The 25,098-nt window shown below is 51.5% G+C and overlaps 1 protein-coding gene and 1 long non-coding RNA gene across 3 annotated transcripts; one reads left to right on the top strand and one right to left on the bottom strand.

The window, feature by feature from the left end:
• Window positions 1-1,000: 1,000 nt before the first annotated feature.
• SH3BP5L (SH3 binding domain protein 5 like) lies at window positions 1,001-15,736 on the bottom strand. 2 transcript variants are annotated; one of them, XM_058277259.2, is made up of 7 exons: window positions 15,649-15,736; window positions 14,645-15,255; window positions 7,562-7,624; window positions 6,494-6,622; window positions 4,420-4,581; window positions 3,290-3,463; window positions 1,001-2,519 (listed from the first exon to the last, which is right to left on the bottom strand). In XM_058277259.2, exons 2-7 carry the CDS (start codon window positions 14,825-14,827, stop codon window positions 2,097-2,099), a joined length of 1,134 nt encoding a protein of 377 aa, XP_058133242.1. In that variant the 5' UTR covers window positions 14,828-15,255; window positions 15,649-15,736; the 3' UTR covers window positions 1,001-2,096. The 2 variants fall into 2 exon arrangements, with proteins under 2 accessions (XP_058133242.1, XP_071064507.1); XM_071208406.1 differs by having other exon boundaries at window positions 15,515-15,654.
• A 381-nt stretch (window positions 15,737-16,117) lies between these two features.
• Window positions 16,118-22,987, top strand: LOC139436650 (uncharacterized). The gene is made up of 2 exons (XR_011645915.1): window positions 16,118-20,336; window positions 22,203-22,987. It is a non-coding gene; the product is annotated as an uncharacterized lncRNA (long non-coding RNA).
• The last annotated feature ends 2,111 nt before the right edge of the window (window positions 22,988-25,098 follow it).

Here is a 25,098-nt window from a genome sequence, read left to right as displayed (position 1 = left end):
TCCCCATGACGCTAACCAATCCCTCATTCCTTTCCAGCTTCTCCTCACAATACTGGCCAAGCCCTCATCCTCCTCCAGGTCCTCATGACACTGGCCAAACCCTTGTCCCCCTCCAGCTCCTCCCCATGACGCTGACCAATCCCTCATCCCACTCCTGCTCCTCCCCATGATGCTGGCCCTCAGCTCCTGGCCTCCAGAACACATTTCCCACCCTGATTTTCCACCTACCTTCCTGGCAGTTCATCCTCTCTTCCTTGGCTGACTCCCTCTTCAGTGGGTTCTAAAAGCTGGAGCTCTGGCCAGTCTTGCTCTCCACCCACAGGCTCAGGTGCTCATCTCTCAAAGCCTGATTCCAGCTCACATTTCACAGGTACCTCTGATCACATGGCCAAACTCAAACCCAAACTGCCCCACCACCAGGTGAACCTTGGTTCAGAAGTCGCCTTTTAACCAGGGTCACCAGGTAAAATACAGGATGCCATTAAGTTTGCATTCCAGATGGACAATGACCAATTGTTAGTATATCTCTAACACAGCATGAGACAAACAGTATTCTTATGGGAAATCCAAGTTTAACGGGGTGTCTGGTGTGTTTGCTGGGTAAACCTGCCCATCCTACTCTTACCCTCCCCTTCACACATACATCCCAACACCCTGGAATTCCACCTGCCTGGCACTCCTTTGGGACACCACAGTGGTTGAAGGTGACTGCTGCCCTGTGCTCAGATCCTTCCCCAACCACGGCACCCACCGCCTTACAAAGCTGTACAGGTCACAGCTGCCCTGGCCTATGCATACCTGCCCACCACTCAAGAGCACTAAATTGCCCCAACCATTCTCCCCTGCTCCTGGCCAGCTCTCACTCAGGTGACAACTCTTGAGGACTGTCTCTGGTCTCCCCCACCCACCCAATCTAAAGAGCGTCCCAGTCTACCCTGCTCTTCCCCTCTTGCCCCACCCTTTCTCCTCTTCCCTCTGGACACGGACAGTAAACATGCTGTTATGTAAACTATTTTATTTAAATAAAACCAGAGGCAGGTTTTAACCCCCAGACACCCACACATGCATGCCTGGGACCTCATCCCTTCTCTCCACCTGATGGCCACCTCCAACCCCATGGTTCTCATTGTGACCACCCTCCCTCCACCCCAGAGGACTTGCAGACGCTCACTCCTGAGTCGTGGCAGAAGGCAGGGCAAGGCCCACTCTCCTCTGTCTAGCGCCTGCTTGCCACCTTCCTGGGGTGGGACAAAGGGAAGGACCCGCTCCCCCAAGGCGGCCCCAGATCCAGGGTGGCCTCCCCGGCCCTGCCCCCTGACAAGGCACCCGGGGCTGCTCTCTGGAAGGCCTCTCACCCCAGGCGACCCCACCCAGCATCACAGCAGTAAGGAACATGGCAGCCATGCCTGGCAACACCCTGAGGGATCCTGGAGTCAGGGTTGTTTGGAGGACAGCAGAGAGCAGCCGAGCACCAAACTCCCTAACGCAGCGATGCAGAAGGGTGCTCAGCTCAGCATCCCTGACCCAGCAGAAAAGTACAGGCACTCCGCACCAGGAGCACCGGGCCAGGAGCAGGGTTTCCTCACCACACACTCGCTTCGCTCCACAACCCAAGCAGCTGGGGTCGATGCTGGGGCTGGTATCATCTTGGCAAACACCATCACTGAGTCGCGCTGGGGGCATGGGGAACTGCCAAGGTCACGGTGAGGGGGAGCCCTGAAGGGAAGGGGAGTACTTCGACAAGGACAGCGGTCGTACAGGTTGTACATGGGTGGTCTGTGACAGGAACTCGGCATGGTGTTTCCAGGGGGCCTTGGTAGCCCCCGGGGCCTCTCAGGAGGCCTGCAGGGCATGGACCACCGTTCAGGCACCTGTGGTCCTCAGGCCTAGGGCCTCCCTGGGCCTCCAGGGCCTGTGTCCTGAGGGATGGCAGGAGAAAGGTTAGGAGGGAAGAGTGGAGCACAGGGCCAGGAACCAGCAGGAGCGGAGCAGAAAGGCTTCTGCAGAAGTAAGGCAAGGTGAGAGCTGCCCCTGGGAGGCTGAGGAAGCCAGGAGGGACGGACCAGACGGCGCCCAGAGCCAAGCACTGGGAGAGCCTAGAGGCTAACGCTGCGCTGGTGGCGGCCCCCACGGGCCCCGCCCCCGGGCCGCAGCTCCTGGCCATCCAGACTGGCATGGTCCGACAGGCCGCGCAGGTGCTCCACCGAGTCGCACTTCTGCAGGTCCGAGGCCACGGTGCGCAGGCTCAGGAGGCTCAGCGTGTCCGTGTCGGGCACAAGCCCGGGCCCCAGGCTGCCGCCCTCCTCGGGGCCACCGCCCTCGGCACCCTCAATCCCGCTGTCCTCGTCCTCGGCGCCCACCGGGGAGGAGCGCTGCAGGCCCGGGGTGTGGGCGGGCAGGCCCCGACGGCGGGCGTGAATCTGCTCGCTGATCTGTTCCAGGTTGCGCAGGGCCACGGAGTAGCGCGTCTTGGCCTGGGCCACCTGCTGCTCCAGCTCCGTCACCTTGGCCTTGTGCTCCTGCAGGGCAGATGGCCTGAGTACCTACAGATGCCACCCTCGCAGCTCCCCCTCTCCCCCCCAGTGCTGGCCAAGAAGCTGCAATGCTCCTTCCCCTGCTGTGGAGCTCCTCCCCCTGCCACGGAGCTCCTCCCTCCTGCTCCAATGCTCCTTCCCTTCTGCCCTAGTGCTCCTCCCGGCTCCAATGCTCACCCCCTCCTGCTCCAATGCTCCTCCCCCTGTTCCAGTGCTCCTCCCCCTGCTCCTTTGCTCCCCCTACCTGCACACTGCTCACCTGCTCCAACGCTCCTCCCCATCTACCACTGCTCCTCCCCTGCTCCAGGGCTCCTCCCTCTGCTCCAGTGCTCCTCCCCCTGCTCCTTTGCTCCCCCCCACCTGCACATTGCCCACCTGTGGGCACACAGGCGTCCACCCAGCACTCCCACCTTGCTGTCAACAGCTGCCTGCTCCTAACCTGACCCCACCACCCAGTGCCTTTGTCCCCACTGCTTGCCCTCCTCCTCCTCTTTGCAGTACTCCACCGCTCCCTCTTCCCCGTCCCCTGGTTTTTTTCTTCCTTGCCTCCTTTCTTCAGCTATGTTCTCTGCCTCCATAACAGCACCTTGTGCCACCACCAGTCTCCACACAGGTTGTTCTGCAGAGGCCACTAAGGCCTCATGCTGCCCACCCCAGGATGCCCTAGGAGGACCAGCGACCCCTCTGCCATCCCTCATGTCCTGCCTGCCCTGCTCTCACTCTGCCGGTCTTTCCTCCCCTCACCGGCGCGATACCTCTAGGATCTGGCTGAACTGGGCCTTGAGCTCGAAGTAGGGGCGGCTCTTGCCAATGGCCCGGCGGAGGGTCTTCTGCAGGGCCTGGACCCGGGCCTCGGCCTGCTGGCACAGCCGCGTCACCCGCTGGTGCTCCCGCTCACCTCGGAGCCGCTCCTCCTCTGCCTCATTCACCTGGGTCCAGGAAGGGCAGGAAGTCACACGCCGCTGACCTGGGACCCCATCCAGCCTCCCTCCGATGGCCTCTGCCCAGGGATCATGCTAAGCGCCCAGTGCTGCAAACCTCTGAACAAGGACGGCCTCTCGAGCACACACCTAGGTGGCCACCTCTCCCCATGCTACTGCCCACCAGTCAGCCGCACTACGGGACATTCAGCTCCGTGGTTGGCAGAGGGGGGCTCAGAGAACTCCTCAACCATGAAGATCATCACAGGACTGCCGTCTGTGAATGCACGCGCAGCAGGACCCACTTCAAGCATGCCCAGTCTAGAGCCACACCGGGCTCCTCTGCACAGCCAGGATGCAGCCCCGAGGCCTGGGCTCTGTGCAGCCCCACAGGCGTCCACCGACTTTATTGCCCTGTCGGACACAGCTGCTAGTCCATGACCACAGGAGCTCTGGAGCAGAAAGAGCGCCCTGCTCTGCACAAGGCGTGTGCTGCATTGAGGAGCATGCAAAGAGCAAGCGGAGATGCAACTTCCCCACCAAAGAGCTGACGCCTGTCCGTCAGCACACTGGGCTGATGCTAGGGAGCCTCCTGCACTCTGTCCCCCTTTCAGAAGCTGGGAAATGACACATTAATAAACATTAACAGCTAAAAACAAGGAGCGTGGCAGAGCTCCAAAGCAGGACAGTCAAGAAGTCAGAGCTGAAAGTGGCAAAATGTGAGTGCTGAATCTGGGGCGTCCAGCAGGGGTATGCTGTCTGGAGCAAAGTTTGGAGTATAGTCTAAAAAGGCATTCCAAATTATAGGGAAACAGGATGTGGGAAGCCTTGAGCCAACAGGAGGGGAATGAGGAAAAGGTTTGGGCTGAAACAGAATCAAAGTGAAGGGAAACCTGGAGGGACAGACGAGGAAGAAGGAAGGAGTAAAGGGGGTAAGGTGGGCAAGGGCTGCCCCACCAGCTCACCTTGCCGGTGGCATGGTTGAGCATCTCCTGCCACGTAGGATCCAGCCGGTTCTTGTCAGCCATGACGCCCTGCTCGGCCACGAACACCATCTCCCGGGCAGCATTGTGCATGCTCACCGCCCGCTCGTACCTCAGCGCTGCCTTCTGTGTCTCCTGCTGGGCCTGCGGAGGAGCGAGCTGTCAGGACCCAGGCACGGGGGGTCCGAGGGACAGAGAGAGGAGGGCTCCCCGTGACACGGCTTCACATCCCAAACCCACACATGCACTGACGATGAATGCTCCCGTGACACGGCTTCACATCCCAAACCCACAAATGCACTGATGATGAATGTTCTCGTGACATGGTTTCACATCCCAAACCCACACATGCACTGACGATGAATGCTCCTGTGACACAGCTTCATACACTAACCCGCACTAAGGATAAATGCTCCTCTTACATTGACTTCACATCCTCAACTACACTAAGGATAAACGCTCCCTGTGACACTGACTTCACATCCCAATCTGCGCTATGGATAAATGCTTGTAAACAACATTCCACGAAGACTTATTTTAAAAGGAAAACCAGAAAGAAAAAAGAAACTTAGAAACAGATTTAAAATAATGATAATGCCAGTGGAAGGTGGTGTTCAAAATGCAACATTCTAAAAGCTGCCTGCTAGAGAGTACACCAACAAGTCAGCAGCAGTCGGCTTGGAAGGAGTCATCACCAGAGATGGAGTTTCACCAAAAGCAAGCCCCTGCCACCCTCACCTGGGAATCTAGCTGAAGGAAATGGTCATGGGTGCACAGAGACTTTCATCACAGCCTTGATTTTGAAACAAAAAACTGGAAACCTTTCTAAGTTTCCTGGTGAGGATAGCAAAACACTGTGTACATAATTAATACCACTGTACTCTACACTTGGAAATGATTAAAATGGAAAATATCAAGTTGTATATACGCCACCAGAATAAAAATTAAAAAGACAAGTTTTCAGTTATAATGAATTGGCCAAATGAATAACAGTACATTTAATATAAGGAAATATTAAGCAACCCTTAAAAATGAACGCATGGATGTAGATTTGCTACCATGAAACCATGTCATAATTCTAAGTAAAATAAAGGAACAAATAACATATGTTGTTTTAACTCCAATTTGGTAGACTATATACCAAAATTTAAAAAAAAAAAAAGATATCTAGGCATGGGATGGTAAGATTTGGTGTGACTTTAGGTTTTTTTTATTCTTTTAATCACTTTTATTGATACATGTTAATATAGCATACAATTTATCTAAAGTGCATAATCAAAGGTATTTGGTATAGTCACCAAATAATAATATTTGGTAAATATTTGTGCATTCAACACTTCAATCATTATTAGAGCATTTTCATTATTCCAATAGGAAAAAAAAAATCAAAAAAGCTCTACCCCTTAATAATCACCTCTCAATCTCTTAATGCTTCCTCCTGCTTTACATCTTATTTAAGTTTTATTTTATTTTGTTCTGTTTTGTTTTTTTGAGGTGCCAGGGCCAGGACTGAACCTGGGACCTCATATGTGGGAAGCCAGTGCTCAACCACCAAACCGCATCAACCACCTGAAGTTGGTTTTTTTCATTTGTTTTGCTTGTTCTTTGTTTTTTGTTTTTAGGAGGTTCCAGGAACCGAACCTAGGACTTCCTGTGTGGGAGGCGGGTGCTCAACTATAAGCCAAATCTGCTCCATATTTTGTTTTATAACTGTCATCCAATGATAACCATACATTATTTGTGTAAAGAAAAGAAATGGGGAAGGAAAAAAAAAAAAAGATGCAGACAAGAGACCTGAGCCAAGGGATGAGAGGGGAAGATGAGACTAGTAAGATAGTGGAACTGAAAGTATGGAGTCCTCAGCATCAGCTTCTGGACCAAGCTGTCCAGATGGACCCCACCGTTTAACAGAGGGTGAGCCCAAGCCTGCAACAGACACACACTCCTGCCTGCTAGTTGGCCCTGAGTGGGCCAGCCACACCCACTCTGCACACCCGATGTCCCAGCAGGTGCTCACACCTGCTGAGCACACCCCAGCCGGCTCCGGCCACTGTACCTCCTTCGCCAGCCTCCGCGCCTCATAGTAGGGCCGGGCCTTCTCAATGCAGCTCCCCAGGTGCGAGCCCTGCGTGTTGAGCTTCCTCGCTGACTCCTGCAGAATCCTCCGGTAGGTGGTCCGCGCCTCCTAGACAGAGAGGGATGTGGAAAGAGGTACAGGCAGGGGTCCTGGACCTCAGGTCACACACACGCCCGTCCCCACAACCAACTGTGACCATGGAGACAGTGTGCAGTAAACTGTGTACTGTGAGCAAATCCAGACAGACCTCTGGAGTTGGGAGCTCACCATGGAGGATGGATGAGTGCAAGCACTGAAGTGACAGGGGGACGATGACCAGCAGGGCCTACCCACTAGGGGCCGAGGCCCTAAGGACCCCTGGAGCTGTGAGCATCACCATGGATGATGGGTTAGCGCAGGCCCTGAGCAGGGCCTACAGACCAGGGGCAGAGGTCCTGCCAGCAGATCAATATGTTTTTTAATCTTTAAAGAATCTTTAGATTAATAAGTGTTACCTAAAAATATAGGGGATTCCCATATGGCACCCCCTCACACACTTTCCCACATTGATGACCATCATTCCTGAATGTGCTGCACTTTTTACAATTATGAGCACATGTTGAAACATTGCCACTAACCATGGACCAGACTTTACATTATGATTTACTCTCTACCCCACACAATCTTACAGGTGTTGAGTAAATGCATAACAGCCTGTATCCTCTCCGCAATTTCCCCAGAATGCCCCACATTCCACCTACTCTTCCCTCTCCCTCCCCTCAGAACCTCTGGGGGCCCCTGCCTTTACATCAGCATTAAAGTCCTTCCACTGCTAGAATAACAGTCATCTATGATGAAATAATAGAATAACCAGGGGGATGGAGATGCCCACTCTGGAAGGTTAAAGACCTCTGGCCTCTGGGACTGTGAGAAGATAGAGTTCTGTGGTTCTGAGCCACTCTGTTTGTGGTACCTCATTACTGCAGTTGTAGGAAACCTAGACAGTGGGACAGATGAGTCGGACGACCTAGAACCCGGGCAGTGGTGGCAGTAAAGGGCCATACTCACATCCAGCTGCAGCTCCACCTGGTTGATCTCCTCGCTGGCCTGGTTCAGATGCTCCAGCTCCTCCTGCAGGGAAAAGAGAAGTCAGGGTGAGCAGTCTCCCTGCGAGCAGGCAGGCACACACGGACTGCACCCTGGATAAGACGCTGAGCCGGGTGCCTCCATAGCATGGTTCGGGCCACATCTCAGGTGATGCTCACGGCCTTGCCCGTCCTGGGCATGAACCCCCCTTCTCAGAGGTGAGGAGACCATGGCTCAGAGAAGGCAGTCCCATCCACCTCCCAGGACGCCTACGGCAGACTCCCGGAGATGCTCTCCCACAGAGCGAGGATGCGTCCTGTGCCCAGAAAGGCGACACCCGCTCAGCACGTACACTGCACACTCACCACAGCCCAGCGCCAAGGGCCCAGCGAGGAAGCCCCAAGAGCAGGCCAGAGGCCCTCGGTGGAGCAAAGAGTTGTGCCGAGGAGAGCGCAGTGCCTGAGAGGCTGCGGGTTACACCTGGGCAGCAGAGGACGAGGCTGCCCAGGAGACCCGCGCCCAGGCTGGGCCTCCACGGACACCCAGTGGAGACCCCGCTTCAGGAGGGCCATGGGATTGGCACTCTACTTACTAGGATGGAACCGCCTGCCGGAAACACTACATGAGCCATAGATGTAATTGTAACTTTTCTGGTAGCCACGTTTTTAAGAGTAAAGCAAAAAGTGAAGTTGTGACAATGTATTTCATTTAACCCAAAATATCACCATTTTTGCATGCAATCCACGTTAAAAAAATTTTTTTTGTATTAAGTCTTGGAAATCCTGGGTGTACCTGAACCTCCCGTACATCTCAACTCGGACCACCCATGTTCCCAGCACTTGGCACCGCACATGGCACAAGGCTCCTGCACAGGACTAGAACTGGCACATGCGAGCATCCTGATTATTGCTGTAGTAGTTTGATATAGTTCATGAATTCCAAACAGAGATACTGAATGATGTTTGTAAACTGGTCTGTACCTGGGCGTGATTAAGTTATGATCAGGGCTTTGATTGGGCCATGTCATTAGGCTGTTGAGTCCCCACCTCTTGGTGGGTGGGGACTCACAGATAAAAGACATGGCAAAGGGCAGGGTGGAGAGTTTGATGCTGGAGTCTTGAGCTGGAGCCCTGAGAAGTGAACACACAGAGGAGCTTGGCCATGAGGAAAGAGAGAAGGCCCTGGGAAGACAGAGGAGCTGTTCACCTGGTAGTCTACAGCTGACCTTGTGGAGAGAGGCAGAGCCTAGAGAGCCTCATAGTCTATAGCTGGCCTTGTGGAGAAAACAGAGGAGCTGAGCCCAGAGGAACCCAGGAAGCCTGAACCCTCACAGACGTCAGCAGCCATCTTGCTCCAACACGTGAAAATTGACTTTGGTGAGGGAAGTAACTTATGCTTTATAGCCTGGTATCTGTAAGCTCCTACCCAAAATAAATACCCTTTATAAAAGCCAGCAGGCTTCTGGTATTTTGCACCAGCACCACTTGACTGACTAACCCAGCATCCCTAAGACAAAAACAAACCAAGTTTTGGGGAGCGGCTCAGCCTCTCCCGACCCTGCTCAGAGGGCCTGGAGGCGGCCCTGGTGGTGGCACCAACACTGCCCTGACAACAGTCTCAGCAAGGACCACTCTCATCAGCTTCGAGCCTGAAGGAAAGGCCATTCCCGCCAGCTGCCCATGGCTGCGACTCAACCCAAGTGGGCTTCAGACAGCAGCAGTGACTGCCCGTGCCTTTGGCATCCCCTCCGGAATACTCGTTCCCAACTCACCTGCACTCGGCAGATGGGAACAGCGGGCGAGGTGCCCAAGGACAGGTGTGTAATTACTGACAGGAGTTGGGCCCACTCCCAGGACCACTGCTGGCCTGCCCTCCTGCCACCAGGACCACTCTCTCGGGGCTCCGACGCCTCTGATGGACTGTGCGGAGAACACAGGAGTGCTGTAGTCAGGAGACCCGCAGCCCAGCCCTGGCAGGAAACGGGTAAGACCTGGGAACGCAATGAGCACTGATAAGGGGAGAAGCCAGCGGGGAGGAGGGGGCAGGCAAAAAGCCGTGACACTGGTCTGCACGGGTGTCCACTGATCTCGTGGACACCCCGAGGTCGAAGACAGTGTGCCCCTGGGCTGCACGGGCTCAATGCCCCGCTGCTGAGAGCCCATCCGAGGGACGAACTGCTCAGCACAAGTCGTCCCCACCAGAAAAACGCACTGAAGGGCTTCTACCACTGACCAAGGGTGGGGCAGGCATCCTCTTCCGACAGGGAAACGGGTCGTGAAAGCCTTCATTGAGCACAGTGAGACTGACTTCCAGGGAGACCGCAGGTCTGCCCCTCAGAGTCACAAGTTCTCCCTAAGAGAACCAAGAAACGGCTGCCGAGCATGGCCGGCCGAGGGGCAGGGTGGACAGGGAGAGGCAGGGATACCCAGGCTGCATGGACGTAGGGTAAGGCCAAGCAGGAAGCCACCGTGCGCCGCTTCAGGAATCAGCAACACTCCCATCTGGCCTGCTCTACTCGGACTCCTGTCCCTGGGGTGAAGCGGGATTTGGGAGGACAGAGTCTGAGTCAGCACATACCAGCCAGGGAGGTGGCCTTCCCAGAGCCGGTTGGGTCCATTCCCGGGATGCCAGGTCCCTGAGTCAGATGCACAGTGTATGGCCCCGACGACGCCTGCCCCACCCAAACTGACTCTACTGGAGCCAAGAGCTTGGTGAGTTTATCCCATGGCAAGTGAACTGGCACTTCTGGATGAGGACTCAGGGGGTTCCAGTGGCCCCAGAGAAAGTTGATGGGAACAGGTAAGACTGTAGAGCACCCAAAGCATACAGACACACAGAAGGAAAGAGGGTGCCCGGGCAAACGTGGCTGGACACGCAGAGGTTAAACAGGTCCTTCCTAGTCCACCATCTTCCCTCCTTCCCTCCACGCAGACCCTCTCTCAAACAGCCAAGGGCACTACTGGAGACCCTGGAATCTGTACCGCAGTAAGGACACCAGAAACAAAGGACAGTACCCTGGAGTGCTGCGGTGAGGACCCCAGAATCAGAGGACTGCACTGGAGTGCCGCGGTGAGGACCCCAGAATCAGAGGACTGCACTGGAGTGCCACGGTGAGGACCCCAGAATCAGAGGACTGCACTGGAGTGCCGCGGTGAGGACCCCAGAATCAGAGGACTGCACTGGAGTGCCACGGTGAGGACCCCAGAATCAGAGGACCCTGGAAACAGAGGACAGTACCTAGAGACCTGTGCCATGGTGAGGACCCAAAATCAGAGGATGGCACCTGGAGTGCTGCAGTGAGGACCCAGAATCAGAGGACGGCACCTGGAGTGCCATGGGGAGGACCCAGAATCAGAAGACTTTGGAAAGAGAGGACGGCACCTGGAGACCTGTGCCATGGTGAGGACCCAGAATCAGAGGATGGCACCTGAAGTGCCGCAGTGAGGACCCCAGAATCAGAGGACCCTGGAAACAGAGGACGGCACCTGGAGACCTGTGCAATGGTGAGGACCCAGATTCAGAGGATGGCACCTGAAGTGCCGCAGTGAGGACCCAGAATCAGAGGATCCCAGAATCAGAGGACGGCACCTGGAGTGCCATGGTGAGGACCCCAGTATCAGAGGACGGCACCTGGAGTGCCATGGTGAGGACCCCAGTATCAGAGGACGGCACCTGGAGTGCCGTGGTGGGGACCCCAGTATCAGAGGACCCTGGAAACAGAGGACGGCACCTGGAGACCTGTGCTGTGGTAAGGACCCAGAATCAGAGGACGGCACCTGGAGTGCCATGGGGAGGACCCAGAATCAGAAGACTCTGGAAAGAGAGGACGGCACCTGGAGACCTGTGCCATGGTGAGGACCCAGAATCAGAGGATGGCACCTGAAGTGCCGCAGTGAGGACACCAGAATCAGAGAATGGCACCCTGGAGGCTACCCGCTTGCCCTCTTTAACTCCCAGAGGAATTCCACCAATCACTGCAGGATGCAGCTCCCTGCCTACAAGGAGCACTCCCCCTCAGGAGGGGGTTCGCTCTAAGGGCAGCATCTGGGAGAGGCTCAAGAATGGATGTTTTTTAAACTCCGGTGGGTTTTGATCAGTCTGTGATAGAGATCTACTGCATGCACAGAAAACCCAGAACAAGGAAGGCCCACCTAAAGCGATGCAACAAGGATTGCATGTGGCTCAACAGTTGAGCACCTGCCTCCCACAAGGGAGGTCCCAATCCAGTTCCCAGTGCCACCTAAAGAAGGAGCAAAACAAACAAGCAGGGAGCAAATGTGGCTCAAACGACTGGGTTCCCACCTGTCATACAGGAGGTCCAGGGTTTGATTCCCAGGGCCTCCTGGAGAAGGAAAGCTGCCCTGCGCATTGAGCTGGCCCACATGGAGTGCTGCCCCAGGCAGGAGTGCTGGCATGCATGAATTGCTGGCCCACGTGGAGAGCTGGCACAGCAAGATGACGCAACAAAAAGAGACCAGAGGAGGGACAATTAAGAGACACAGCAGACCAGGAAGCTGAGGTGGTGCAAGAGACTGAGCACGTCTTTCCCACTCCAGAAGGTCCCAGCATTGCTTCCCAGAGCCACCTAATGAGAATACAAGCAGACAGAGAAGAACACACAGCAAAGGAAAACAGAGAGCAGACAATGAGGGGGGTGGGCAGAAATAAATATAAATAAATCTTTAAAAAAAACAAGAAGCAGGGAATAGATGTGGCTCAAGCAGTTGGGCGCCTGCCTCCCACATGGGAGGTCCTGTGTTCATTTCCCAGTGCCTCCTAAAGAAGACACACAAACAACAAGCAAAACCATGAGCAGACAACGAGCAAACAGAAGAGGGAGCCAACTCAGGGGAGCCAACTTGGGAGCCGATGCGGCTCGGTGGTTGAGCACCAGCCCTCCACAAACGAGGTCCTGGGTTCAATCCCTAGTCCTGAACCTAAGAAAATAAATAAAGCCCCGCAGCACAGTACCAAGGTAGCATGGTCATGGACACCATCACCATTAAAAGGGACCTCAAGAGACATGGCCCGATCTTACCCAGAAGAGCTCAATGCTGCCCAGCCAACCAGGTGTCCTCTCCCACATAGTAGGGGCAATGGGCAACCAAGATGACTGCTAAATTCCCACTGAGGCTGGGGCACTGGCCTAGCCACACATTTGTCATCAAACAAAGGAGGCCACTGAAAGACTTGCTCTCCCGACTGCACCCCACACATTCACAAGTTCAGCCGGAGACAAAAGAGTCAGATCTACCCCTCTTGCACTGGAGGCCAGTAAATCTTATGCCTCCTCAATAACCCCAACCTTTGCAGAGCCGGTCCAAAAGAAAACTGCGTGTGAGGATGGAAATGTTCTATTTCTGTACTGTCAATACCACAGCTGGAGATATGCATATTTTATTTACTTTTAATTGATCTTCACTAATGTAGCTACACGAAGCTGGTAGCTATCTTACTGGACAGCACAGTATGAAAGAGACTTAAAACTACTGGCTTCACGCGTTTTTAGGCATCAGAAAAGTGGGGGGCAGGAGAGGCCAAGCAAAGAGACTGCAGGGGATTCTCCTCTCGAAAAGCTTCCTCTAGAGAAGGGCAAGAACAAAGAGGGAGGCAGGGGAGGGGTGAAACAGTGACAGTCCTCCTCCCCAAGAAACAGATCAGGGTCTTTTCCTCAAAGGGCTACCTACAAACTGTCATCAGAGAACAAGCAAAAAGAGTCAGTGAAAGGAAAGTCACAGGACTGTGGAGCAGGGTGGGAAGGGGTCATGCAGATGAGCTACGCCAGCCCTCACTTGACAGATGAAAAAAGTGAGGCTCAAGAGAGCTTAAGTACCTGGATTAAAAAACCAGAAGTCACAGGGCTGGAGGGAGGTTGCAGGAATCTCAGCCCAAGTCTCTTTTCACTGCAACTTGCTTCTTTGGTGGACAACAAAGTTGTAGCATTAGCAGGAGAAATTAAGCTGATTTTAATGCAACACCCCTGAGGCACGGCAGAAGCAAATTACTAACTCATTACAAAAATGAGAGGGTCACCACTACTCCATCATAAGCATGGACACAGTTCTAGAGGGGCCTCCCCACACACACACCCTGGGAACCCTCACAGTGAGGGGAGGGGTGATGCCAGGGACGGTTCTGACTTCTCAACTCACTGGAGTAGTCCAGCCCCAGGATGCTCCTGCTCACCTACACCGAGGGGTGAGTCAAGTCTACATCAGGATCTTGGAGACGTCCCTGGGCCAAGTGGCAGCCTCAGACCCCAAACATTGGGAAGCATCCTGGCCCTCACCAGCTTCCCCAGGAGCCGCTTCCAGCTCCAATGCAGGCACACCCATGCATCTCTCCTCCTCACCCACTGACCCAAGATCCTCTTCACAGAAATCTGCTTGCCCTACCAACGAGAGCATAAATACTCCAAGGCAGTAAACTGACTCTTCTGTTCCTCTGGTAGCCGACACAGCATCCTAAAAGCCGAGAAATGTGCATTAAGGACTGACCATGATCAATACAACTCCCTGGACAACATGCTGTTTCCTCATAGCTCAACTTGATGCCACCTTTATACGACCTCAACAGTCTCACCCTCCTCAGATGTGCAAACCCCTGGGAAGCACAGAGAATAAGGTGGGAGAAGAAGAAAGAGTCCGTGCAGTCTTATGTGCTCTCCCATCCCGCTCATGCCCGCATCTCTGAGTAAACGCCCCCTCTTACTTATCTGGAAAGAAGAACAAGAGTTCGACAGTCTAAACTATTCCTTCAACAGACCTAAAGGGTGCCACCCTGTATATGCTGCCAATCTTTTGCCCCATATCAGTGAAGCCTTCAGTCATACACCCCAGGCACTCAAGCCCAGCCTCTCCCTGCACTCCCATCAGCACTTCAGATGCAAGATTCTTTTGCACTTGTTACACTATATTGCATCTGTATGTTGACAAATTTGCATTTCCTTTCCTGCCCCAGCACACTAGAGAGAAAATAAGTTTGACCCCTTACCATTCCTCTGACAGCTCCACAGGACGTTTGGAATCTGGGTTCCCTATCTCTCCCCCAACTCAGTCTTCTCACCTGTATTCGGGGGTCCAGTTCTTCCTCCTCTCTTGGGGACAATTTGGCATCACTGCTGTGGTTTCCTCCACCTCCAGGCTCTTCTGTGACTGGGCTCCTCGGGACCTCATCCTCCACAACTTCTGGCCGCAGCTCCCCCTGTGGGGTCTCCCGTCCCCCTGGAACCTGCCTGAACTCAGCCATGCTGACCGGGAGAGGGCAGAGCCCTATGCACAAGAGCAGACTGACATGCTGGGACCAGGGCCCCAGCTTGAGGCTTCCTGGGCTTTGAGGCAGCAAGGGAGAAGGCTCCCTCTCTTCGGAGGGTGGAAAAGGGGGCGCAAGAAAAACTTCACACTCAGAGGCTGAGGTTCAAGTTGTCAGTGAGGTTCCCAAAGAGATGGCCCTGTCTGGGCAAAAATTCTTTCCTCCCTGAGGCAGGGAGTCCACCAGGAGAGATCTGGAGCAACAGCTCCGAGGCAGGGGGCAAAGGGGGCCTGGATGCTCGGCCGAGGCCTGCGAGGAGGAGCACCATTCGGGAGGGTGGAGGCAGGCGCCTCCAGGTGGTAGTGGCAGCTGGGGAGAGAAGGCTGGGTCCGAGCAGAGACTGCCCGAGGCGCGTCTCCGGGAAGCTGAAGGGGAAACAAAGGCCAGGGTCAGGGCAGCATCATGACTGAACTAGCCTCCTCCCCATGCTCCCAAGTCCAGGCAGCCCCCGTCCCAACTTCTGTTTTCGTCCTCAAGAACTCTGTCCTCCTTTCCCGGTCCTGGCTCCCCTTGCCCAGCCCTCCCCCGCACCCCCTCCCCCCACCCCGACGTCCTCGGTGCTCCCACCGCTCTTCCTTCCCTTCCGCCCAGTCCGCCTCAGCACCGCCCGGCTGTGCAATTCACCTTGGAACCCCCGGCCACACCCCACTGGCCTCCCGCTTCCAACCGCATTCTCCCTGAACCGCGAGGGCCCCTCCGCGAGCCGTCGCCCCCGGCCAGGCACAAAAGCCTCCGGCCGCAGCCTAATCTCTGTTTACCTTCCCGTGATCGGAGCTCTCCGGCTGCAAACAATCTTCCCCCTCCCTCTCCACAACCCGGTCCAACCACAGCAGACAGGGCGGAGCGGAAGCGGAAACACATCATCACCGGCCGTCCAATCGCCCCTCCCTCCCACTGCCTTGCAGGAGAGAGTCCGCTCCAGTCCCGCTTCGGCTCCGTACAAAATGGTGCCCCCCTATAGTTCAGGCTCGCTAACGTTGCCTGGAGTGCACCCTCCACCCCGGATAGAATGAAGGCAAACAGTGAGCGTGTTGTGCCGAGAAAATCCAAGGCTAGTGATGTAAATCGAAAGTCCCGGGGGAGCAGGGAAGTGCTATAAAGTAAACGGAGAAAAGGCAGCAGCGCCTGAGAGTGCGCCGCCATCTTGCTTTACGGCGCTGCGGTGCGGCGTCTGGCTGCGTAAAGTAACTTCCGGCCGCGCCCGGGAAGGCGGTCCGTGGCGCCGGAAATGAGGTGGTGCGCTTCCGGCCGTGGCGGTACGTTGTCCTCGTCCAGGGAGCAGATAACTCCGCTGTTGGCTCGCGAGGGCGTTTCCTAGAAGTGACTTCTCGCCGGTTGGAGTCAGCGGGACACTCTGGAAAGAGCGTCTGGGCGGATGCCTGATGGGCGGCTGAGGCCCCTGAGGCCTCAGCCAGCGCTGTCACCGCGGCGGCGGCAGCAGCCCTTCCCTTAGCCAGGCCTCGCACCCTGAACGTGCGCGGGAGCGAACGCCGTTTTTCTGGGGTTGTTGGTTTACAGGGTGAACCCAAATTGGAAGCTTCGTCTGCGTCAACTAAATACTTGCAGCAGTTAAGGACTCCAGCCCTGCAGGAGGGGTTTCTGTTTGTTACTTGACCTTGTGTTTCCTTAACGACTCTTTAAGAAATAAGCAGACCCGTTTGGAGGACTTTAACGTCATTTTTAGGGGTTACCAGGCAAGGCCAGTGCCTGGGACGTGAAGGGATAGGCTGAAGGGCCAGATGTCTTGTTTTTGCAAAAGGCCTACTTTCCTCAAGTTAATGCAAGGTTTACCCTGGAGGTGGAGGAAGCAAATGGACTGAATTCTACCCTTTGAGTGTCCTCCCTCATTAATAACTGCATTAAAAAGTAAAAAGCACACATGTTGTGGGAGCCCAGGGCCAGACTTCCCCCTCCTTAAAGGAAATGCAGCCCAGAACAGGGACTCTTTAGTTTAAAAAGTAACAAGCCTCTCCAGAGGAAAAGAATATACAGATGACACTTTAATCTTCTCAAGGCTGTATACTCCCTTCCTGCAGTAACATCACCAGGTGCCCCGTTTGTGCACTTTGTGGAACTTTGGCAGAAATTCTGGTCTCATACCCTATGGAATGTCTTCTGAGACCCCTTATACTGCCCCTCCTTTTTTCACCTCTTTGCAGAGCGCTATCTTGATTCTCTGAACCGCCAGCTTTGGAAGGTCTCTTCTGTTCCTAAGTCCCAGTAAAGCGCATGTCTGACTCGGTGCCTGGTGTGTTCTTTGGCCTCTCAGCTGTCCCAACTCGTGTCCTTCAGGAGTTCAGTTGGAACAATTGGCAAGCCACCAGCCAGGAGAACAAAGGACAACCAGCAGTGGCCGACATGAGGGCCAGGAAGGGAGTGTCAGCGGGGGAAATCCCGAGCTGACGTGTAACGTCCATGCCGGGAGGGGTGGCTGCCCTCCTGGGTGAGTGGGGACCACGGAGAGAATATGGAGATGCCCTGGAGGTTCCAGCTCGTTTACTGGCTGTGCTACAGCAGGTAGCAGAGCAGCTGTGTTTAAATAAGGAAAGGGGAGACTGCCAGATAGAGGCAGCCATAGCGTTAGGAGCCTTGTGGGCAGGTACTGAGGCAGAAAAGTGGCAAAGGCCTCTGTATGCCACTTAGAAGATAGTGATTCAGATGTAGCAACTATAGAAGAAGAATCTTTAAATCTTAATGAGAATGCCTGTGCAAAGGAAGGCTAGATCACAGGTACATCCCACACAAACAGGAATGCTTAACAGGGCATTTGTCAGTGAAACTGGGCTCCTAAGAAAATACTCTGCTGTAGAGTTAACTGAGATAGGGAAAATATTCCAGCAACAACTCTGCACACCTCCTGCCACCTGGGTGGTGTGACTGTCTAGCTGCTGGAGAAGTGGAAAACTTAGCAACATTAATGTTCTCTGTTCTGTTTCCATTGAATTGTAATTGGGCATTGATAAAATTGCTGCTGTTAAAGTTTAGTAACTTTTGAACTGGATAACTCTGAAAATAAAAGAGGAAATGAAATAGAAACATGCTGGCTACTTTGTAATCCTGCAATTCAATCATGGCTCAGCCATGATAGCAGCTGATCTACTGGGCCAGCTTGCCTGTAGAAAACTGTTTCAGAAATGTGTCCTGATAAATGTTTCATATTATATCTCACTGGAAAACTGGTAAGTAGTAAACTAAAAATCCCTATGTGCTATCAGTTATATACTTTTGCATGCTATTAGGTGTTTAAAATCAAGAAAAGTTGTGTTTGTATATATCAAACTGAGTCATTAACAAATTTTTTAACATCAATTTTATTGATACATATTAATAAACATACAATTTATTCAAAGTGTACAATCAGTGGTATTTTGTATGATCACCATTCATCACTTCAATCATTTTTAAAGCATTTTCATTATTGAAATAATAATAATAGACAAGAAAATTCCTCACCTCTAAGTCTCTGTTTCCACTGCTGTACACAGCTCCTATTTCTGGCTATTCTTGCACAATTATCTATTTGTTTATTAAACAGTTTTGTTGAGATATATTCACATACCATATGCTCTATCTAAAGTGCATAATCAATGACTTTTTTTTGCTGTTAAAACGTCCTTTATTGTAAAATTGTAAAGTAAATAGAAAAATAGGTGGAAAGAAATTACAAATTTTAAAAGAGAATGCAAAGTCAGATTAGATTTAATCAATTATAAAAAATAGCATAGCAACAAACCTTTATAAATGTAAATAATAATTCAAGTATAAGAGAAATTATAACAATTCTAATTTTTATATTACAGCTCTAACTATTGGAAATAATCTCTAGGAATGAAATTAATTATTGGTTTAGTTATTTAATTTCCATTTGGACCATAATTTTTTCTAGATAATCAAATCCCTATTTCAGAATCCTTCACATCTCATTAGAATGAATTACAGCAGATAACAACTTGCCAACTCATAATTTTATGAGAAAGAAAAATTCAAAATCCTGTTCAACAGTAGTCATGCTAAATTATTGATCAAAACACATTATTTTAATTGAAGAATATGATTAAGAAAGTCTTGTCAGTGGGCCCTACTTTGGAATTTGTGCTCCTGAGTGTGATGGAGTTGGACTCAGATGTAACCTTTCTATGTAAGCCTCTTCTGTCACTTTTACTGAACCCATGGTTGGTGCTGGAGTTGGTGTATGCTCAGGAGACTTGAATCTCTGGACTGTCCATGTGCCAGCTGGGCCCTGAGCCTCAGCAGAGTTGCAACTCCTACTCTCCAGTTCATTGGACTTACCCAGGTCAGCTAACAGGGAGGAGGATGGTCAACCACCACACCAGGGAACCAAGAGAGTCTGTAGCTGCAAGCAGGAGAATTCCATCCATCATCCATGTGAAGTCTGAGCCCCCTCTTGTGTTAGAGGTGGAATGGACATCACCATCCTAGGGTCCACAGGATGGAGGAATAAAATATGGATTAGAGTGGGTTAGTGGACTAATACGGATTAGAATTATTGTGACTCTAGCAATGGGAGAAATTATATCCTTGATATGAAGACAGTGGCCATGGAAGTTGCTGAAAGCAAGGAGAGGGAGGAAGAGATGTGATGTGGGGGCAGTTTTGGGACTTGGAGTTGTCCTGAATGATATTATAGGGACAGATGCAGGACATTATATATCCTGCCATAATCCACTGAATGGACTGGAAGAGAGCGTAAACTATAATCCATGTGGTGAGGCTGCACTCCAAAATGTATTCATTAAACGAAATGAATGTTCCACACTAACAAAAGAGGTTGTCAATGTGGGAGGAGTGAGGGGATGGGGATTGGGGGTGTATGGGAACCTCTTATATATATATTTTTAAAGATTTATTTATCTCCCCTCCTCCTCCACCCCGGTTGTCTGTTCTCTGTGTCTGTTTGCTGCATCTTCTTTGTCCACTTCTTTTTGTTGTGTCATCTTGTGTCAGCTCTCCCTGTGTGCGGCGCCGTTCCTGGGCAGGCTGCACCCTCTTTCGCGCTGGGTGGCTCTCCCTACAGGACGCACTCCCTGCGCGTGGGGCTAACGAAACTACGCAGGGACACCCCTGCGTGGCATGGCACTCCTTGCACACATCAGCACTGCACGTGGGCCAGCTCCACACGGGTCAAGGAGGCCCGGGGTCTGAATCGTGGACCCCCATGTGGTAGACGGATGCCCCAACCACTGGGCCAAGTCCGCCGCCCCTCTTATATTTTTTAATGAAGCATTCTGTGTGATCTATGTATCTTTTTTAAAAAAAAGATATTAAAAAATACATATTTCACCCACGTAGGCAAAAGCTGAGGGAGTTCCACAGAACTAGACCTGCCCTACAAACAATGCTAAAGGGAGTTCTTCAGACTGAAAGACTGAAAGGAATGGACACTAGACAGTGGGATTGAAGTGGCATAAAGATATAAGGACCTCTGGTAAAGTAACCGTATGAGTAATTATAAATGTCAATACTATTGTATTATATTTTGGGGTTTGTGACTCCACATATTCTTAAAGTTTCTAAAGTGCAAATGCAAAAGTGTAATGATAAATCTTTGGTTTTAAACAAAAAATAAAAATAAAGTGTTAAAGAAAAATGAAGTATCCAAAAATATATCTCCTCTCCAGTCCCCCTCAATAAAAAGCAGTATTTGGGGCGAATATTCAATATTGCAGAATACTGATCACAGGAACAATTTGCCAGTTGCACCGAATAATTATTTTTCATATGTTATTTTATATTTATCAGGTCTACTTCAGCTCTTTTTTGGTTTCTGTTTGCATGGAATAACTTTTTCCAACTTTTTAACCTGGTTGTGTCTTTACATCTGAGGTGGGTCTCGTGTAGACAACATATAGATGGCTAATTTTTTTTTATCCATTCAATCAGTCTATGTCTTTTGATTGGGGAGTTCAATCCATTAACAGTCAGTGTTATTACTATAAAGGCATGGGTTACTTCATCCATTTTGCCCTTCAGCTCTCTTTTAGCATATCCTTCTATTGTCTGTCTTATCCTTTAGTTTAACCTTTCTAATAATCTTCATTTCTAAACTTTTCTCCCTATCTCTCGCCTTTTTTTTTTTTTCCTTTCAGGCTGAAGTACCCCCTTTAGAATTTCTTGAAAATCTGGTCTTTTGGTAACATATTTCATCAGTTTTTGTTAGTCTGTGAAGACTTTGAACTGACCCTCATTTCTGAAGGACAGCTTTGCTGGATACAGAATTCTTGGCTGGCGGTTCTTCTCTTTCAGTACCTTAAATACATCATACCACTTCCTTCTCTCCTCTATGGTTTCTGATGAGAGGTTGGCACTTAATCTTATCAAGTTTCCCTTTTCTATTGCTTTTCTCTTGCTGGTTTCAGAATCCTCTCTATCTGTGACATTTGTTCTTCTGTATAGTAGATGTCTCGGGTAGGTCTATTTGATTTATTCTGTTTGGGATGCATTTTCATTCTTGGATATTGATATTTATGTCCTTCATAACATTTGGGAAGTTTTCAGTCATTATTTCCTCAAATATCCTTTCTGCCCCTTTTCCATTCGCAAATGTTTGTGTGTTTTGCATTGTCATTCAATTCTTTGAGACTCCATTCCATTTTTTCTCTTCTCTTCTCTTTCTGTACCCCTGTCTTTTCCAGTTCAGATGTTCTGTCTTTTAAATCTTCAACAATTCAAAATCTGCTCTTCTGTGCCTCTAATGTATTTGTAATATCCATCATGTTTTTCATTCCCATAAGGTCTGTTACTTTTCTTACAGGTTTTTAAATTGTTCTTTTTGGTCTCCCAATGTCTTCTCTTTTTTTTCTTTTTTTCTTTATTTTGTTTTGAATGTTACATTCAGAAAATATGAGGTCCCCATGCACCCCACCCCTCCCACATCAACAACCTCTTTCATCATTGCAGCATATCCACTGCACCTGGCAAATACATTCTGGAGCATATCCTTTATTTCTTTAGTCATGTTTTCTTTAAATTCTTTGAAGTGATTTGGGAGAATTGTGTGATTATCACTGATTAATTGTATTAAATCCTGTTTCTCTTCAGGATATCTGGTTTGTTCTTTTGGCTGGGCCATTTCTTCATGTTTCCTGGTTTAATTTATAATTTTTTGCTCATGTCTGGGCATCTTAATATGTTGGTGAATTTACTCTGATGGCTAATTTCTCTCTCTTGCCTATTTTTTCCCCACAGCTCTTCTTTGTTATTTCCTTCAACTTATTCTCAGTTTTTAAAATTGCCCAGCTTAAGTTTTCAAAATCAGACCAGGACTCACTATGGGTCGTATATTTTTTCCCAGGGTTTGGATACAGAGAGAAGGAGCAGTTTTTGTCCATGCAGTTTCCAGACTGGCCAGCAGATGTCATCCAGCAACACACATTTCTGTGGTGGTGTTTCAAATCTAGCCTTTTTTTTTTTTTAAAGATTTATTTATTTCTCTCCCCTCCCCCCCCCACCCCTGTTGTCTGTTGCGGTCACCCCTCGGGCTGAAGTGTGGTTTGCTGGCCTGGCGGGGGAGCAGCTGCGGCAGGCCAAGCTGCTGCCCCCATAATAGGGTGGCTGGTCGGACTCACCGCCACCCCTGAAGGGAGCTCGGCATGGGCGCAGAGTGCCCTCGGGTCTCCCCTTCTTGGCAGCCATGCTTCCACGGCTGCCCCTCCTCCCGGATGGCTCCACACGATGCCTGTGGGGCAGCACCCTTCTTCTTTCTCCCTGCGCAGGCGCAGGGCGGAAAATTCCAGTCTGCCCTTTTCCCCTCCCCTGACAGCAGCAACAGCCAGGCGTGGGCAGAAAAATCCAGTCTGCCCTTTTCCCTCCCCCCGACAGCAGCAACAGCCAGGCGTGGGCGGGAAACTCAAGTCTGCCCTCCACCCCAGCAACAGCAGCCACCAATCCCTAAACCCTGCCCCTTCCCCCAGCAACAGCGACAGCCAATCCCTAACCACCACCCCTCCCCCATCCAGTACCGCCCACTGACCTTTCGCCGGCAACCAATCAGAACAGGGCGTGGCTTTGACCAATCAGCCTTCCCCAGCCCCTATAAAACTGTTGCCTCTCCCTCAATAAAGTGGACTTGCGTGTTTACCTTGTCTCCGCGGTAGTTCTTCTGCCGTGCGCCCTCCAGTCCTGAGAGCCCCCGACAAGGGCCTGGCCTCCCTTGTCCCCAGTTCGTCGCCTGCTTCTCCGGGCGACCCCTTCGTCGCCGGCTTCGCCGGGCGACCCCGTCAGCCAAACCGCGCAACCCCTGTGAGACCGACCCCTCGTCTGCTGCCGGACCGACCCCTCGTCCCAAGTGGGACCGACCCCTCGTCCTAAGCTGGATCAACCCCTCGTCCGCAGCCAGACCCCACCTCTACCGACCGAGCAAGCCGCCGCAGTCTGTTCTCTGTGTCTATTTGCTGCGTCTTCTTCTTTGTCCACTGTCACCATTCCTGGGCAGGCTGCACTTTCTTTTGCGCTGGGCGGCTCTCCTTACAGGGCGCACTCCTTGTGCGTGGGGCTCCCCTACGTGGGGGACACCCCTGCATGGCATGGCACTCCTTGTGTGCATCACCACTGCGCATGGGCCAGCTCCGCACGGGTCAAGGAGGCCCGGGGTTTGAACTGTGAACCTCCCATGTGTTAGACGGACTCCCTAACCACTGGGCCAAGTCCGCCGCCAATCTAGCCTTTCTTGAGTTCCTGTGCTGAATCTTGAGAGCAGAGATTCATAGTGGGCTCTGCTGCCTGAATTCGCTGAAGTAAACCTCCCTGACTCCCCCTCCCTTTTCCCTTGAAATAGCTTACAGGGAGGAAGAGGTCTGCTCCCCTCCTGGTTGACTGCAGTGAGCCAGGGGTTTTACCCCAGCTTAGTATCCTGGGGTGGGGAAGGGGAGCCCTTCCTGCCACCACTGGGGCTTGGTAACTCTCATTTCTCTTTTCAGCTTTTGTCCCTTTGTCCCTCACCCTCCTGGAAGCTGTGTAGCACTGTCCTGGTCTGCTGACCCCCAAAGCAGGTCCCTCAGACAGCTTTTGGTTCTTCTCCATTGTTTTTGTGAAAGAATTCAGCTCTGCCTGTCAGTCTGTCACCGTCTTCCCACAATCCCCTCAATTCCAACTTTTAATGCTGATGGAGACCTATTCTGTTGATGTAATGACACACCCATGGTCTGAAAACCCTATTCTAAATGTCAGTGCTTCTCAGTCCTGATTTTAGCTTCTGACCATCTCATGGTCACAACCTTCCTGAGTGTCCTTACCCACAGGATCTGCCTACACACAGATTCCCCATAGGGCACATCCTGAGATCCAGCAGCCTTCAGATTTTACCACTGGCCTGTCCCAGGTTTGCCTCTCATCAGACCTAACTGATGCCACACTCCTTACCCCCAAACCTGCTCCTTCTTTGCCATGTTGGTGAACAGTTCTACCATCCACCTAGTCACCCTAAGGAGAAACTTAGAAGACATCTGTAGCAGTTTGATATGGTTATAAATTCCAAAAATAGATATTGGGTTATGTTTGTGATCTGGTCTGTACCTGTGCATGATTGAGTTATGATTAGGGCTTTGAATGGGCCATGTCATTAGGGCATTGAGTCCCCACCCACCAAGGGGTGGAGACTCACAGATAAAAGGCATGGCAAAGGACAGAGTTGAGAGCTTTTGATGTTGGAGTTTTGATGTCGGAGTTTGATGCTAAAGACTTAAGCTGGAGCCCTGGGGAAAGAGAGAGAGTCATTCACCTGATAGTCTACAGCTGACCTTGTGGAGAAAACAGGAGCTGGGCCCAGAGGAACCCAGGAAACCTGAACCCTCGCAGACATTGGCAGCCATCTTTCTCCAACACATGAAAATAGATTTTGGTGAGGGAAGTAACTTATGCTTTATGGCCTGGTATCTGTAAGCGCCTATCCAAATAAATACCCTTTATAAAAACCAACCAATTTCTGGTATTTTGCATGAGCATCTCTTTGCCTAATACAGCATCTTAAAAGCATCTCTCTCTCATCACTTTGCATTAAGATGTACTCCCTCCTCTCTGTTTTATTGCCATTGCTTCAACTTAGATCCTCCTCATTTCTACCTGGATAACACACCTCAAGAGTCTTGCAAACCATCTCTGTCCAGTAGACTTCCAGCAATGATGGAAATGTCTATGACTGCACTGTCCAATATAGTAGTACCTAGCATGTGTGGCTCTTCAGCACTTAGTGT

This window comes from Dasypus novemcinctus, chromosome 16, assembly GCF_030445035.2.
Source record: "Dasypus novemcinctus isolate mDasNov1 chromosome 16, mDasNov1.1.hap2, whole genome shotgun sequence".
NCBI lineage: Eukaryota > Metazoa > Chordata > Mammalia > Cingulata > Dasypodidae > Dasypus > Dasypus novemcinctus.
The sequence above is the reverse complement of the archived record's forward strand: the minus strand, read 5'-3'. Positions and strand labels throughout refer to the sequence as shown.